This window comes from Centroberyx gerrardi, chromosome 13, assembly GCF_048128805.1.
Source record: "Centroberyx gerrardi isolate f3 chromosome 13, fCenGer3.hap1.cur.20231027, whole genome shotgun sequence".
Taxonomy (NCBI): Eukaryota; Metazoa; Chordata; class Actinopteri; order Beryciformes; family Berycidae; genus Centroberyx; species Centroberyx gerrardi.
The window spans coordinates 20,490,282-20,508,056 of record NC_136009.1 but is presented as its reverse complement, the minus strand read 5'-3'; the positions used below and the strand labels follow the sequence as shown (position 1 = coordinate 20,508,056).

Below are 17,775 nucleotides of genomic sequence, written 5' to 3'. Positions count from 1 at the left end.
AGCAGCACTGCAGCAACTATTGCTCTCAATGCAGTGAGGAGAGAGAGAGAGAGAGAGACAGAGAGAGAGAGAGACACACACACACACACACACACACGTATGATTGGATGTGGAGATTAGTCTCTATCTTTTTTAGTATCCACTGCAGGTCAACCTGAGGAAAGGCCGACTAATGGTAACAAGCTTTTCCTGCATACATAACACTACAACAGTCTGCGGCAAAGCTGGCATTGGATGACTTTGATTTTGTGGTAAAACGTATCCCACCCCAGCCTCTCTGTCTCCTTTTTTTCTCTCCCTTTTTTTCCTCCTCTCTGTGAGTGTGTCAGTGTGTGTGTCCACCAAAGAGTTGAACATATGTATGCGACAGATTGGTGGGCTGCCTGGATGTGTTTGTGTGCACATGGGGGTTGTGGCATTCTCTCTAATGCTTTAGATGTTATTGTTTTTATTCATGCATTCTTCCTTCTTTTCTGTTTCTGTTTGAATGTGGACTGGATTAAAAAATCTTCAGTTTGTTTCATGCCCATATTGTACTGTACAGCAGTTTAAATGCTAACTGAAGTAGTTTAAATGAATGTTAAACTGATTTTCTCTCTTTCTCTCTGTCTCTCTCACAAGTCACATGCGCGAGTGTGCCCGCACACACACACACACACACACAAAAATGGCCATAGATGGTAACACTCTTTTATGATGAATTTATCACAGTGTCCCATGACACAATACTTCATAAAATTGATTGCAAAAGAATTACTTGGAAAGGAAGGATTTGCACAAAATGCATGTGGAGTGTGTTTGTTTGTACATGTGTGTACGTGTGTGTGTGTGTGTGTGTGTGTGTGTGTGTGTGTGTGTGTGTCTGTGTGTTCTAAAGTGGGGGGGGGAAAGAGGAAGAAATAGAAGTAAGGAGTAAAATATTAATATTTAATAAGCTGCAATATACGTAAGATGGATTTTCTTTCTAAGCACTGTGTTGTGTCACATCTGAATGGCGAGGAAGAAACTTTGTTGACAAGCCATGGATAGAGAATAGCCCTTCCATTGTAAATTAATTGTCAATGTTTAGCATTCCCCAAAACTCTTAGCATACTAATTTGTGTCCTTATAGGCATTAAGTTGCACTTAACTAGTTCTGGGAGACCAGATACAGATCTTATAGTCTGGGTGTTAAGGGTTTCAATACTGTAAAAAAGCAGCAAACTCTAACAGCCTCTAGAAATCCTCTAAAAACTATCAATAGCCCACTCTACATCTCCTGACACCCACATTAGGATGAAAATGTAATTATCCCAAATGTGATTTCAGTTTGTGAGCACTTTCAGTTTGAGGTTGTAGGCTACTCACAATCCGAGGTTGTGCATCAGCATCTTTGTGGTGATGTGGCTGAACATGCCCAACTGACCTCACACAGCATATCCTACTTATGGTGCGCAATAGGCAACAAAACATCCGAGTAGAGGAGTAGGCCTATAGGTTGGTCCTAGATCTGTGCCTATTGGTATAGGCCTGGAAGATAACTCTTTGTGTTATCCGCTTTTTGATAGGATCCTCAAGGTGTCACTCAAGTCCCCGTTAAGTCATTTGCATAAGGAGGAGACTATAAATAACTAATGGTTCAGTAAACGCATTCCTGGTCGGGGGCGCACTCCGTGGATGCTGTTGGGACAAGAGCTAGATCAACTCAGAGGAAAGCAACATTAATCTAGCTGCCTGTGTGAAAAGACCAAACAGCCGACTGACATGATGTCTTACAGAACAGGTCCTCATTCTTCCTACAAAAAAATGTTTGGCGGAGAGAGGGCCACGGTCAGGTCCACCTACTCAAGCCGCCAGTTCTCCAGCCCGATGCGCACCTCCCGGGTATCCTTCGGTCTCTCCTCCGCCCCGACCATCTACGCATCCAAAACCCAGCGGATCCGAAGCAGCGCCGCCATGCCTCGGCTGGCGTCGGAGAACTTGGACTTCTCCCTGTCCGACGCCATAAACACCGAGTTCAAAACCAACCGCACCAACGAAAAGGCGCAGATGCAGTCCCTCAACGACCGCTTTGCCAACTACATCGACAAGGTGCGCTTCCTGGAGCAGCAGAACAAGATCCTGCAGGCGGAGTTGGAGCAGCTGCGGGGCAAAGGCACGTCCCGCATCGGAGACCTGTACGAGGAAGAGATGCGGGAGCTGAGGCGCCAGGTGGACCAGCTCACTAACGAGAAAGCCCGGGTGGAGGTTCACCGGGATAACCTGGCAGACGACATCGAGAGGCTGAGAGAGAAGTAGGATGCGGGGTGCCACTCTGAGCCCAATCCAAACTGTGTGATGTTATTACAGAAAGTCCATATTGCTACAGTATTTTTCTTTTGCTGTGTCTGTTAGATTAAATATTATCAACGAATGCATGCATGTAGACCTAGTTATAATATAAATAGGTATATAAACCTATTATATAGCCTACCTATAAAATTTCTTCACTTTCTAGTTAAAAAAAATGTTTCCCAGACATATATAATCTGAACTTGCACAGTGTCTATTTTACCTCATGAACTTTTGAATGAAGTTTCTTTTTTCTTTTCCACTGAAAGGTTTGCATGAATGGGCGAGAAGGGGGAGACAGAAAGGGCAGACAGAGCTGGGGAGGCAGAGAGAGAGAGAGAGAGAGAGAGAGAAGCCATGCCAGTTCTTAAGGCGGAGAAGTCCCAAGTGGCTGCTAAAATGCTTGCCTGTATTTCTTTTCTGTCATTGCAGGTTGCAAGATGAGATCGCCCAGCGGGAGGAGGCTGAGGCAACCATGCAGAGCTTCAGACAGGTATGATTGACCTTATGCCAGTTCATACAGAGTGTTATTATGCCTACTTCACATTGACAGCGGAAGGTGAAACTCTCTTTGTAACAGATAGGATGAATGACAGAGAGAAAGAGGGTAGAGGAGGGATGAACTTCATTTGTAAGAGGGATGATAATCAGGGACTGTGGACTCGCCATGTAATTCTCTCATTTTTCTGGACCTTTGCACCCCAAGCCCTAGAAGTCAACAGTAGAAGATGCTCCCAGGCGTGAGTGTGTGTACCTAACCCTCCCAAACTATTCCTGCTTAAATATGATTAAAAAAAACTCCAAATTGATGACTGGTGGCATCACAGAAATTAGATGAACTTTGAAGTATCTCCAAGACACTTCAAACGACAGTAACTGTCCCGTTCTCTCCTAGGTGTCCTCTATCTAATTATTGCTCATGAGCTGAGAAGAAAGGAATGTGCCCTTCTGATGGCACAACAGCAGATTCGAGCCATGATCCAAAACAGCGCTAGAGCAGAACTGACCCTAGCTCGGTACAAAAGGCCAAGTTGTGTCTGTTGAGTTAAATCAGGCCTGCAATGAGAGGAGATCTCTTTCAGTCCGACTGGACACACTGAATGAGCTGGACACAAGCACGACAGTGTGGATCCAATGTGGTTATCAGAGCGAGAAGACAAGCCACCATGTGATCTGGCTGTCTCATTTTGGGATAGCCTCAACATCATAAAATCTCACTCGTTCTGGTTCTGTCAGAGATCGTTCCTTATCACTGGGTTTCATGGCAAAGTTTAAAATGATGGTGAATCCTCAGTGTGTTCAAAACTGATACATCCACGCCTTTAAGAACTGACAATGCTGCGCTAATAGTTGTGGATGGGTGTCAGCTGCAGTTAAATTCAATTTTCCAGTGACTACGCACTTTTCAGGGCATGGAGTGAGTGATCAATAGGTGATGCAGAACGACCTTGTATATGAGTAGCAGGAAGGAAGTCCCTATGGCCACAGTGGCACATAGACAGCAGGCCGGACAGCAGTCAGGCAGTCAGGCAGACAGTCTCTCTGCCGGCCCCGGGCCTGTGTGGGAAACTCTGCTGAATAGCGCACTTTGTTTTTGGCATTAGAGCAGGGCAAAGCCGCTTCATTTGCTGATACCTCAATTACCAGCCAGCCAACGCCCCGACAAAGCTCACTGTTGTGGTGCCAGCGTGTGAATGCATGAGAGGAAATGGAGTAGAATAGAATAGAGTACAAATGAATAGAATAGAATACAATAGAATAGAGTAGAAACATTATCATCCAAATTGCCTGTTGCTTCACTGCAGTAGAGTTATAAAACAGACAACACACAATTATCTAATTAAACACCACAAAACACAGGGATAACATACACTAACAGAGCTTCCAGTATAGGTTCCAGGTCATATTTATAAAAAAGTTCAATTTCTGGTGAAGGACTGGTAGAGATTCAGGTTAAAAAAGTTAGGTAATAGTTAATGAGATAATATACCTCTTGAATACATTCTTTGTGGTTCTGGGCATTCTATAGTTCCTTCTTTATTGAATCAAATTAATTACAATGGGGATGTAAATGATCACCCAGAATTTGCTGAGAATTTTGCCTAAAGAGAAGGAGAGACAGGCAGACTATGTACAGTTTCATTTACTTGTTTGAAGTATCCTTAGGCACTATTTAGAAGAGCCTGTCCTGCTGATCTGCCAGTAGCCAGGCAGTGTGGCCTGAAAGATGCTGCATTGTATACAGCATATGACAAAATCACGAGAAAACACCCCGTCCTCTGCTGACTCTGACACTTGTCATGTGTCTACAGTTGGTTTATATTGGATGCATGTGTTCATGACCTTGCCGCACTCACAGTCGGTCCTTGTGTGTGCATGGGTGTGTGTGTTTGAGTGTTTGTTGGGGCCTCTGTGCGAGCGTGTGACTGTTTCTGTGTCAGTGCACACACATCACCTTCACAAGTCACCCTATTAAGAATCAGTGTCACGGCACAGGATGTGGACAATGCTGCGCTTGCCAGACTGGACCTGGAACGGAAGGTAGAGTCACTCCAGGACGAAATCAACTTCATCAAGAAGCTGCATGATGAGGTAAGCGTACTTCTTGTGTTTGAAGGTGACACAGTCTACTGCAGAAGCACTGCACATGCACTGCACAGTGAATTAAATGCACTCACATTCACATTAAAATTGGGTCAAATAGTGGTTGCAAATATTTCATAGTGTTTGTTTTAACTTACTTGGAGTACCAGAAGGGTGGGGCTTAATGCATCACAACAATTCTGAAACTGTTAAGTAAGTTACAGAAAAGTATACAAATTAATTTTAAAATACTTTCCTGTCTAAATATTCGTCCTAAATATATCGTCCTTTATTGCAGTCCTCACCCATCTGGCACTTAAGTAGGTTTAAACAAAAATGAAAAGTATTTGCAAATACCTTTTGATCCAGAGTTGCCCCACATACCAGTTCTGTCTGTTCCCTTGCAGGAGATGCTGGAGCTGCAGAGCCAGATCCAGGAGCAGCATGTGCAGGTGGACATGGACGTGGCCAAGCCTGACCTGACTGCCGCTCTGAGGGACGTCCGCCTGCAGTACGAGAACCTGGCCTCCAAAAACATGCAGGAGTCTGACGACTGGTACAAGTCCAAGGTAAGGATCTTCTAAGAAGTCGGTATCTATTAGGTTTATTAGAAAAAAGAAATGAGAAAAATATGGTTGAAATCAAATGAAAAACAAAAAATTACTTTGAATGATCCATGCTTGAATGACATTTTATGAAGCAAGACAGCAATGAATGGACAGCAAGCACATATATATATTTTTTTAAAAATATAATTCAATTCAAATCAGCAGCCAGGATTTCACATGCCACAGGATTGCCTTAAAACTATTCTAATCTACCTAACTTTAGTGTGGAGTTTGGTCAGTGGGGACACAAGCTTCAATCTTGTCCATATTCAGCCTTTAATAATTTACACTGCTGCCTCATTCCCCCCTCCCTTCAACCTCTGACTCATCATTTATTGAGTGGCTGATGAATTTCACCCTCTCTCTCCCCCTCTCTCTCTGTCCCCCCCTCTCTCTCTCTTTCTCTCCCCCTCTCTCTCCCTCTCTCTCTCTCTCTCTCTCTCTCCGTCCCTCACTGTGATTGCCAGTTTGCTGACCTCACTGAGGCCGCTGCCCGAAATAATGAGGCCTTGAGAGTGGCCAAGCAGGAGGCCAATGATTATAGACGCCAGGTTCAGGCACTCACCTGTGAAGTGGATGCCCTCAAAGGAACTGTGAGTATGCAACTTTAGACTGACGTTGTAGTATGAAAGATGCTGATGCAAGTTTAATAATGTCTATCACGCATCCCTAGTAGGAATGAGGCAAATGGAGCACAAAAAAGAAAGTGCAGGGAGTGAGCTTCATGCAGTGTTACAAAGAAAAGGCAAACTGTCAAAGACAATTTTAGCCATCTACTCACATTACTCCCCAAAAAAGTCAGAGAGGAAAATATCCAGTGAGAATTGATTTTCACAGGTCACAGAGCAAAAATAACTTGGCAGTTTTTTTTAATTTGAAATCACAGTCATTTACACTACCACTTGCTAAGTGTCATTTTGTCCCCTCTTGGCTGCCGTCCCAGAATGAGTCCTTGGAGCGCCAGATGAGAGAGATGGAGGAGAGCTTCTCCATGGAGACGTCCGGTTACCAGGACAGCATCGGCCGTCTGGAGGAGGACATTCGCAACATGAAGGACGAGATGGCCCGTCACCTCCGCGAGTACCAGGACCTCCTAAACGTCAAGATGGCCCTGGACATCGAGATCGCCACCTACAGGAAGCTGCTGGAGGGAGAGGAGAGCAGGTGAGAACACATTTTGTTTATCACTGCTGACAGATGAAAACCTCTAATTTTCTAATTGACCATACATTTTTTAAATTGAATGATAGGGTTATAATTGGTTTCATAGGATTAAAGGTCTTGAGACTTTCTCTACCCTTAAAGTACCACATAAAGCTTCAAGTCAAAACAATGAAAGTCACCAAAATAGAGTTATAACCTTTTACTGTGACAACAATAATGTGAGCCCGCTATGTCAATAATCCCCTCTCCTGCTGAAGTAAAGAACAAGTGGTAGGATGGCTTTCATATGATAATAAATTCAACAAAGATGCAGATATTAAACAGATTTGTGGCCGGGCTGATTTTTTATACTTCATTAATGTCCTTTTCCATTTGCAGAATCTCTACCCCACTGCCAAACTTCTCATCTCTAAACCTGAGAGGTAGGATCGGTTTCTAAATGTTGTTGATTTGTTGTTAGCATAGACAATCATAAATCGTCAGTTAATACATACTGTTGTTCCCTCTCACTTATGACCATAGAAACAATGATTGAATCCAGGCCTCATGTTGAAAGCACAACAACCAAGAAGGTCCTCATCAAGACCATTGAGACCAGGGATGGCCAGGTAGAATCAACTTGAAGTGATTTTCAATCAATGGAGCAATTTTCTAAATTTTCTGAGCCTAAAAACACAGGACTGCTCATCACATTATCTCTCGCCCCTACATCCTTGTTCAGGTGATCAACGAGTCAACCCAGAACCACGAGGAGATGGAGTAATCTCTTCGTCTTTGCCAAACGACCAGCAACAGCAATACGAAGAAATGCATTTCCTTGGGGCAATAAGCAAGCAAACACACCGACCGACAAACACAAAACAAACCGCTTCTAAAAGTGCCTTTATATGTGATGATCCTGTAAGTCTGTTAGTTGAGACAGAATGTATTTTGCTTCCTCTTCTGCTGAAAGTATTATCCTTCGTCACATTTGTTTAGACAGAATTATGAAATCACCACAACATAGAAATACTTATTGAGGTCTATAAAAATCTTTCTTTGTAACCAAAATAGTATTTTTGATCGATACAGCATGCACACTCCCAAGAAATCTGTATGCTACAAGATGTCACAGTTGCCTGTCAGCAGCAATAAACCATTAAGACAGTAACTCAGCATTGTGGACTAGGTGTAATACTTTAAGGCAGAATATGGTATTGAACTACCATTAGCGAAAACCATTTTTCATTTGTAAAAACGTTCTTTAAATAGCCTAAGTGGTGCATTCACTGTAAGAATATCTACCTTTGCAAGTATTTTAATTTTGTATCCAGTCTTTAAATCCTCTAATTCCTCTAAAAACATGAAAAAATCTCACTTATTCACTTGTTTTTTTTTTGTTTTTTTTTTTAATCAAATGTTCTTTATTTTGAAAGTGTGTGATCTGCCTTGCTTCAAAGTATTGCTTGTTTCAGGAAGTGAAATTGGACTGGAAACAGATGATCTCACCCCATTGGCAGGGGTAGTGATATTTTTCATGGTTGAAGAAACATAAGATAATGAGAACAAGATTAAATGGCTTAATAGGATAGACATTTTTTTGCAGTAGAGATAATGGATTCCTGTTATTTAGACCGATTTAGACATGGGAGAAATATTACAGAATGGTGATCATTTAGAGTTAAGCAGTGTGCACTCCATGATCGCCTAACTGCATGTCCATCAAGTAATAATGACAATGACAGTAACATTACTTTATTAATCCATGTAGGGAAATTCTCTTTCACTTAGGAGGTCAGAGGTCAGGTTCAGCCACAGAACAGCGACTGGAGCTGGTAGTGATTCAGTGACTTGCTCAAAGACACTTCAGCAGGATGATGCTTAACCAATTTGGGGGCTTGAACCCGGTTCTCTGACTGTAAGACAATCTCCCTTGTCGCTACGGCAACCTGCTGCAAGTTAAATAGCCTATAGACTCTAGGCTGAGAGAGATCTCAGCCTAGAGTTCTACCAGCTCAGAGATATCTACCAGCACAGGCCAATTTATATCATAATTGTCTTACAATATACAGTATCATACTTCCTGGTGTTCATAACACTTCTGGCCAGTCATCATTAGACTGGTTCACTTGAGTTACTTAAATTTGGTGGATCTATCTGCATCCCTGAGGAAGAAAAGCCCAACAAAATTAGATCTCAAATTGATTACAATTTCTTGATCTGTCATAGGCCACAGTGTTCAAAGGGATATCAAAATGTTGTCTAATGCTGAAGCTGTTAATAGTGAGATCTAATGTCCAATGATTACTGTAATAAAAGTAACAGGAGCTGGTTTTCATCAGAATATCCATCTATACAGGAGGAATATCCTTGATTTGTACTGAAGCAAGAGTGAGGTGTAGTGAGATTAAACCACTGTTCAACCACTAAACCACTGTACTGTTCAGGTCCAGCCATAAACTGGTTCACACATGAAAGGAGAAATTCCTCTCTGAATTCACTGAGAAACGTGCTGTGTTTGACTGCCATCTGTTGGTGGTTGATGCCACTTGAAGCGTCTTTGCAAAGCCATTCACAATATTTTATCTTATTTTATTGTATTTTTCTTTGTCAGAATTTGTCTTAATAATTTCACATTTTAATTTCCCAACCTCATCAGACCATGTTCATCGCTCCCTCAAATATTCCCGACACAGTGCTTTAAAAATATGGGAATAATAAGGGGAAATTAAAGATGATTTTCACATAAAAGTTTATTTAATTCAGTGCCCTTGGATTTCTGTTCATTTTAATAATCCGGGATACTTGCCAGGTAATTAGCGTCGCTTGTTTTCGCTGGCCTGCCCCGAGAGATCTGTTTGTCAAGAGAGCAACTTTCTCCATGTGACGTCTCTTTCGTAGGAAACAGAAATCGAGGGAGATGCAGACATGATTCGTTCAAACTCTGCATTCCGCTTCCTCAAACGTCTTGCTATCTAACTGTTAATTTCGCTCAAAATGAAGTTTCGAGCTATTTTCGCAAGCTACAGTGTGTGAACTGCAGAAGAGGATATTTTTCAGAGTGTATGGTGATTGGAACAAAAATGGAGTCAAATTTCTACACATTTTGAATAAAATGAAAGATAAGCCCAAATACAGTGCAACCGGCTCCGAGTAAAGGCTTTCAACCTCGTGGTGATGGGCTCTGTGACATCCGCCTTGACGAGGACGAGGAACGCGTTGGTGAAAGTGGGTTCAGAGCCGGAGCATGACCCGGAGCGAAGCCAGTCCGCTCCAGAATCGGACCGGGCCAAGAAGAAAAGCGCACGCTTTAACGTCGCTTCCAGCCAAACCGGACGGCAGAGCACGCGGCAGTCGCTGTCCGAGGTTCTGAACGCGCAGGACTGCGATGGAGCCAAACAAACTTCGAGGAAAAAGACTCCCGAGTGTCCACCGAGCGGTAAGTTTGGAAGAGTTGCTCCTGCAGGCAGCATGCCGAGGAGGGTAAACTCAGCTGGGCTCAGTTTACCCTCCATTTTGATTTGCTGAAGAGACGTTATTTACCTTTTTAGGCTGGCATACGCCTTTATGACATAAATTCATGATTATGGTAAGTAGTAGAAAACTGATGTATGATATATGAGGATAGGGTCTTTTATGGAACAAATAAGCATATAATACTTCTTAATGAAAACTGATTTGTGTATAGATTGGTTGGAGGTCATGTTGAAAGTTTTGAATTAATGCTAAAATATGATTATAGGGATATGTAGCTGGCCTGTCAGTGTGTCTATCTAGCACATATTGGACTGACTCATCACGCCACAAGTAAGAGTGTTTTTTTTTAACAGAATAAGATATGAAAAGCAAAAGCCACACTGAAATTATCTCATGAATCCAAGATTTCTCAACCTTTGGGAGCATCCTGACCAGCCACCTGTAGCCTGAATACACCTGTCCTGTTAGATGTACTGCACATTTCTGTGTTTAGTTAATTTATATGCAGATGAGAGAGACTGGTCACATCAGAGGAATATTGTGAATATGCTACTGAAAAAAAAAAAAAGATACTCAATGAATGCATGAATGCTGAGCTCTTTGAAGACCAGCCTCAATGCAACATATCTCCACTACCAAAGCATCTGTTTGATGTCTGAGTAAAGGTGTCCCCCTGCCTGAAATAAGCAACACTGTCATTCAAGAGAAAATAACAAGAGTCCTATTAATTTTTACATATGAATGAAGGGTTGTGGTTTGTTTTTCATAAGAGATACTTTGCACTAAGTTTTACTAGCAGCTTACAGTTCGATGCTTCTGTATACAGTAGTCAGGTCTGTGTGAAGTCTGTCCAGGCTCTAGTTTATGTGGCAATTCACTTCAACAATCTTGCATATTTACTCATCAAATTCATATAATCTCTCATGAACATTTCATCCTTTTTCTTACTCTGTGTCCTCTGTATTCCACTCAGTTCATCCTCTTAATCTTCAACTTTCTCCATCACTGCCGGCTGTAGCTCCAACTCCCTTGCATATGTGTCCCAGTGGATCCCTCCCTGGCTGGCTCCTAAAATACCACCTGTACTGTGGCGTTTCCATGACCATATGACAGTGAAGACTCCTGTTGAGTTTCCTCCCCGCTCCCCAGTGAGGCGCACGTGTGGCGAGGAGTCTCCTCCCTGACTCTCACCTGTACTCTCCGCTGCTTCCTCTTGAGGAACACAACACAGACGCCTAACTCCCGATTAGCCTATCTGGTTGGGTCTCCTTAATGTCAGACTGTCCCAGTGGTGTAGAGGTCTCATCGGATCTGGCATCACCGACTCCCTGTTATTCCTCAATTAGGTCTAGAAGTTATGAAGTTAAGAGATTGCACTGCAGCTTACTGGTGCAAGAGACCAGCTATCTACCATTTGCTTTTTCAACTTTAGACAACGGCTCTGATTTGAGCTCTGCCATGCCAAGGCAGACCACTCTCCCAAGTTCAAGAGGTTCCACTGAAATCCTCTTCACCCATACATCCCCACATTTAAGATGGATGAATCCCATTAAATTCTGCTATGGCTCTTTTTTGCTAACCACAAAGGATGAATAGTGTAGCCGCAGCTTTATGGGAGTGTGTCTTGTTATCTTGGAAATAAGAGTCAGGTGTAAATATAGGCCACTGAAGAGATTCTGTAATGACAGTGATGTTGAAGAGCTGCAATTACCCCGGCGTTGATTGTGTTACTGGCACAGGAACTAGGTCATATTCAAAGGGTTTCCTATGGTGTACAAGGAGCTGGAGTCACTCTCCTAGTTAATATTAGTCAATTGTGGGACTAAAACCCTGGCTATTGCATTAATTTACTTGATAGCACATTAGATAGGGCACAGCAGAGGAAGGTTGTGTTCAAGGCTACAGTATGACACATTATTGAGGGGAAAGGTCTTATCAGATCTTCAATCTTGTAGGAAGAAATCACTCAGATGCAGTCTCTGTGTCTTCAATGGAAGCAGATTTGGGAGAGGTTATATTACTTTCCAATAGAGGCTGTAGACAGACGGATATTACTGTCAGCTTTTTTTCCTTTTGAAGTGTATTTCCTCAGAGAACAAGAAGAAACCGGCTACCGTGCACATGATTTACTGAATTACCTGATTTTTTTTGTATTATCATCCCCCATGGCGAGTATTTTGATCCTGGTGTAGGAGTTGTTCCAATGCAGTGTGCCCTCAGTGACCAGTGTGCTATAATTTGCACAGTCTATTGGACTTCCCACCCTATATGTGGGATATATTTCATGAAAAGGGCAGGATTGCTGTGTTTTTCTGACCCAGTCCAAATAACAGTGATTAGCTCCTTGGTCTGTCGGAAGGAGAGTGTCTGGGTGTGAAAGATGCCCGGTTCTAATCAAAAGGTCTAAGCTCGTCTGCCCCGCTGACCTAACACTCAGCTGACTGATTTTGCCTCTTTGATCCAGCACCATGCTGGTGAAATAGTCATTAGCTAAACTTGTGCAGCATAGCTCAACCGAGACAGCCCCCCCCTTTCTTCAGGATGTTTGTGTGACAGGACCACATTGACATGACAGTTCATGTAGCACTGTTTTGTCAGCTCATCTCCCTCAGGTTAGCAACACAGGCTAACATTACCCTTAAAGGTGCCTCTAATGAGTATTTAGCAGGGGAAAAGGCAAGCTCCCTGGCTCCCTGTGTGTCTTAATTACATGACTGTGTCACTGTGGTAACAGCGGTGCGGGGACAGACAGTTCAGCCGGAGCTTGAGTCGTTCCATAGCCTTACAGTCTAGGGGAGACCTCTAATGAGCTTGTTTTTCACTCTGATTGCGTCCTTGTTGTCTTGATAGTGATGTGCTACTGGGATAGATTACACAATCAAAATGTCCCAATACTGATGTTCTGTTGGGATGAATTACACAATAAAAATCCAGTGAAATCTTGATCTATCAGCCTCTAGTAGAGGTTTACGCCTATATTTTGGTCACTTATTCCAGTGAGGTTCTACAAAAATCACATTCGTTCAAGACAAAGGTTGAATATAAATATGCACTACTGATAGAAATGGGATGCTTAACTGTTGGATTGATATGCTGCAAATGGCTATTTCTGATACCCAAAGTTTGTCCTCACCTCCCCTTTATCTTTGCAAGTAATGAATGTGTGTTGGTCACCGCCTATGCTGGTGTTTGATGGCCAGATCAAAGGTTGAGCGATAGTTCACCCTCAGTGGACATAATAGCAAGCAGGTGTGTTTTTGTGCTAACGATGTACTGTAGTGTTGACAAAACATCAGAAATGAACACAGGGCATTTCAAATAAGTATAGTAGCATGTGTGGTTCAGTAAAATACAAACAGATATATCAATGGAAAAAAAAATCACTACCTGAAGTCCATATACAGTATATAAATTCTAATCTGCAAATATACCTCAGAAAGTGCCATAGTGTGATTTTTTTGTGCTATTAATTGATAGGTGTCACTGTTTTAAATTTATGATTTGTCATTTTGGAGCAAAACTCTTAAACTGTGCATGTAAGCATGTGTCTCAACTGCAATTTTCCCAAGGCATATCATTAGTGTGACAGAAAAAGATGTGCGAAAATTGCAAGTTTCTGTGTCAAAGATTTGATCTTTTTTTAAACATACTTGACACTTGATCTATATCTGGACCTGTTGCTGAGGCCTGCCAAAGCTCAATGATTTCCATCTCTATTGCAATATACCAGAGAGCTCTGACTGTACAGTTAGAGGTGAGGATAATAGATGCTGAAAATAACAGCGACTACAGTATACACACTGTAAACATCACAGTAGCATAATGAGTGCTGCTTGGCATATTAACCCCTTGTCATCCTCAGTGTAATGTATGCAATCTCCACAAAGTGTCTGAAAGGTCTCGCCGTTGCCTAGTGACAGTGACGTCGGCCTGGTAATGACCCTTGAAGGAAATGGATCTTGAAAAGGATGCCACAGATGTATGGCCACACAATACATCTCTCCTAGCAGCTGGTGCTCTACATACTGCGGTTTGGAAGGCCTTGCACCATCAAAACCAAACATACTGCAGCTTTACACATCACGCTTTTATGTCTTTTGCTTGTGATGTGTTTACCAAAATTCTTGGCTGACTCTTTGAGATTGAAGGTAATGAAGTTGCCATGCTGTTATGTATCAGCAGCTCCCAATTACTGCTTGCCCAGTCAAAAAGGCACAGTGGAGCCAGCTGTTACATAACAAAGTAAATTAGATATGTCCAATTTGCCTTGATCTGATGACACTGACCCACTGTCATATTCTCTTAATTGCCACTTTTAGCTTCCATCTCTAATCATTAAACGGTTTCCCACTGTGTTGGAAATAACTTATCACACACTTCTGTGAGGGGGGAGGCTATTAAAGCTGTGTGACTGACCGGTGTGGTTTTATGTCGTGTCCTGTAATGGGACCAGAGGGATGAGTAGACAGGGAATTCAAATGACAGAATTGTAAGAAAGTGAGAACAGTGTAGCAGTCTGAGTAGGCAAAAGAAAAAAAAGCTGTCTGGCGCCTACAAATCACCACAAAAGATCCATGACATTATAGACCATTCATCATGTAGCATTCTGCAATACCACATAGCATTCAAGAACACCATACAACATTCTAGAACACCGCGTAGTATTCTAGAACATCTTGTAGCATTTTAGAACACCATGTAGCAGTTGAAAACCTTTTACATGAAAATTAAAAGAGAAAAAATGAAAGGTACACAAAAGCAATGGCATAAAAACCTTTCTTTACTGAAGTGTATTTATAATATATCATCACTTCTTCAGCGCCTATAACCACAAAATGTCTCAGGTAATTACACTCATTTTTTGTATTCAATAATGTAGATTGGATTTAACATTGGCGAGGGAATTCTACATTAATATAATAATCTAACTAATTATGCACTGACACAGCAGTGGCCACTACAGCCTATTCTTATAGTAGAGCTTAATAAGCTCTATATTGTAACCAATTCATGCCTCTCAAACAAATGGTTGACAGCTGAAAAGATAACAACATTTTAGTATTCCCAAACACTCCCTCTCGAACAGAGACCCTACCATGGAGCAGGCACTTGATGTTGCACAGCAAAATTAAGGACTTTTATAATTGCTGCGTCTGAATTGGAGGGTGGGGAGAGTGGGGCAAGGAGAGCGTTCAGCAGAAAGTGTTCATACTGTACCTCAGTGAAATTAAATGAGATCTGGAGTAATTATCTAACAAGTGAATAATATCTCTGTGACTCAAATGGATTCTGTTGTAATTGGATAGATCTCCTGATTGTGATTTTTTCTCAATCCTCTTATTAACTGTTCCATTACTGAGAAGTTATCCGTAAATGATGTTGTATGCATTTGTTTTGCGATCGCTGTGCTCATCAGTGCATTATTTTTGCAATGCATATTTCTGTGGTAGGTGTTGCCATTGAGATTTGTTGCCACTGGAAAGCTACACATCAGGAGTGTTTACTGTGTAGTCTTACCTGGCCTGACAGTGCTTCTAAATCCCCTGTCTCTGCTGTCAAGTACCTTAGAAAATGTGATGTGCTACTGGAGTAAATTGCAGAATTGATTGTGGCTGTTGTTAGGAAGGTGGCTGGGGGAGAGGGAGAGAGAGAGAGAGAGAGAGAGAGAGAGAGAGAGAGAGAGAGAGAGAGAGAGAGAGAGAGAGAGAGGGAGAGGGAGAGGGAGAGGGAGAGGGAGAGGGAGAGGGAGAGAGAGGGAGAGGGAGAGGGAGAGCGAGCTTTGGCTCAAACCCAAAGAGCACAGAGCATTATCACCTGTGATCAATGAACAATAATAAATAAAATGGAGAGAGGAAAGGAGATAAAACTGATGTGCTATTCCCCTATAGACAGGAGTGTGCAGTCAAAAAGGTGAATTATATAATGAGTAAGTGCACTGCTTGTGACTTGTACCTAAATGGAATATAAAATGAAAATTAAATGTCTTAGCATCAATGCCAAACCTGTTTTCATAGGCACATTTACATGGGAGAAACCCTGCAAACAAGCCGGGAGCCTTTAAAAAGAACAGCCACAGACACTAATCAGAGGGGAACATGAAACGTGAAAAATGCCATAGCTAAATGTCAGATGGTGCTAATAAAGGGGACTTTTTATCTCCTGTTGCTCTGGTGTGTGTGTGTGTGTGTGTGTATGTGTGGGTGTGTGTATGTGTGTGTGCGTGTGTGCGTGCATAGGTGCAGAGATGTCTATTGGTTAAAGGAGAAAGTAGTTCCAATAAGCATATAATGAAGAGTGGACATTTTCTCGAGAGCACTCGAAAGAATGGAGAAAGCGTTACTCAACCTCCATTGTTATTAATTAATCAGCATCCATTAAAAGGGAAAAAAAACGTACACATAACACGCTCTGTACGCATAATCTTTCTCTTTCTCTCTCTCTCTCCCTTTGTTTCTCAATGCTCAATGGGTCCATGGCATGTGTGACATAACAAATGTAAGTGTCGTGTTTGTTTTTGTATGTTTGTGTGTGTGTGAGGGAGACAAACAGTGGGTAGAATAGGCCTGTCTAGTTAAAAACACTTGCACCAGCAGTGAGCACTGACTGCTTTTACTGTATTTCCTTGATAGTAGGAGGAGTCACGTTCACTTAGAGACCCCTAGAGATGCCCCCCCCCAACACACACTTAGACACACATACACACACCTACCTCTTGGGAAGTCATACGATATGGAGAGAGACAGAGGGAAAGAGGGGTGGGGTGGGGTGGGTGGGAGCGAGTAAAGAAGAAAAACAAATCAAGAGCCGTTAGCTCCTTGAATGAGCTTGTTGAGGTGTGAGAAACGGAGAGAGCGAGAGAGAGACAGAGAGAAAGAGAAAAGAAAAAAGGTGTACAGCAAATACAAGGGGGTGGATGTGGAATTGAGAGAAATTCTCCAGCTCGGAGTCTGTCACGAGAACTGGTGAGTCTCTGACAGTTCTCCTCCTGCGCTGAGACTAACAAGAGTCGGAGGAATACAGTAGGAGAGTTCCCCCGTTGAAACAGAAATAAGACACTGCAACTGAACAAAAGCTATTAAAAACAGATTAAAAGGCGCACGGGTGACTGGAAGGTGCGAGAGCAATGGAAGCTAACTCCAAGAAGCAGCGATTTAAGAAGGGTCGGAGTGCCACCTTCAGCATTGACGGCTTCAACATCACTATAGGTAAGAATTTGGGGGGGGGGGGAGAGACAGAGAGTAGGAGAGGAGATGCTGAGTGTGTTTGCATGGGAGCGAGATGCAAGAGAGTGTGTGACAGAAAGACAATGTGTGTGTGCGTGAGAGAGAGCGAGGAAGGGAGGGAGAGGGGGAGCAATGAGGTTGAAGATGAGTCTGATGCTCATAAGGTCTTTTGTTGGGGGTTGGCACCGACACAGTGACATCGTTACACAGAACACATTTCAGCCTCTGCACGACTGGACACATTAGTCCATTCTACCGAAGTTGGCGCTCGTCTCTGTAATGCCACTACACCATGGAAACAAGGGGGCTTAGACTAAAGCTGTGTGCTGCTGACGTCGCCTGGAATTCATTCCATTGTCTTGACAACCAGTGTTGATGAACTTTTGTGCTACTTGCCTTGTTTTTGTTGAAGCGCTTGTGGAGGCTCTCGC

At 42.6% G+C, this 17,775-nt stretch overlaps 4 protein-coding genes across 4 annotated transcripts in view; 2 read left to right on the top strand and 2 right to left on the bottom strand.

Annotated features, from left to right (window-relative positions):
- atp6v1h (ATPase H+ transporting V1 subunit H) overlaps positions 1-17,775 on the bottom strand; it is a 290,066-nt gene that overhangs the window by 89,982 nt on the left and 182,309 nt on the right. The gene's annotated exons all lie outside the window — the stretch shown is intronic.
- On the top strand, positions 1,724-7,804 carry viml (vimentin like). Its single transcript, XM_071918236.2, has 9 exons — positions 1,724-2,273; positions 2,743-2,803; positions 4,807-4,902; positions 5,301-5,462; positions 5,969-6,094; positions 6,445-6,665; positions 7,044-7,087; positions 7,188-7,273; positions 7,387-7,804. The coding sequence occupies exons 1-9, from the start codon at positions 1,744-1,746 to the stop codon at positions 7,426-7,428; spliced, it is 1,368 nt and encodes a 455-aa protein (XP_071774337.1). The 5' UTR covers positions 1,724-1,743; the 3' UTR covers positions 7,429-7,804.
- The window catches only part of LOC139926492 (protein THEM6-like), a 231,065-nt gene continuing 215,904 nt past the window's right edge, over positions 2,615-17,775 (bottom strand). Inside the window, exon 4 of the transcript XR_011785308.2 lies at positions 2,615-2,626. The gene's annotated coding sequence lies outside the window, so the exon portion shown is untranslated. The remainder of the gene's footprint in view (positions 2,627-17,775) is intronic.
- The window catches only part of pde1cb (phosphodiesterase 1C, calmodulin-dependent b), a 72,907-nt gene continuing 64,953 nt past the window's right edge, over positions 9,822-17,775 (top strand). Inside the window, exons 1-2 of the mRNA XM_071918243.2 lie at positions 9,822-10,071; positions 11,999-12,007. Of these exons, the coding sequence (XP_071774344.1) occupies positions 9,822-10,071; positions 11,999-12,007 (259 nt within the window). The remainder of the gene's footprint in view (positions 10,072-11,998; positions 12,008-17,775) is intronic.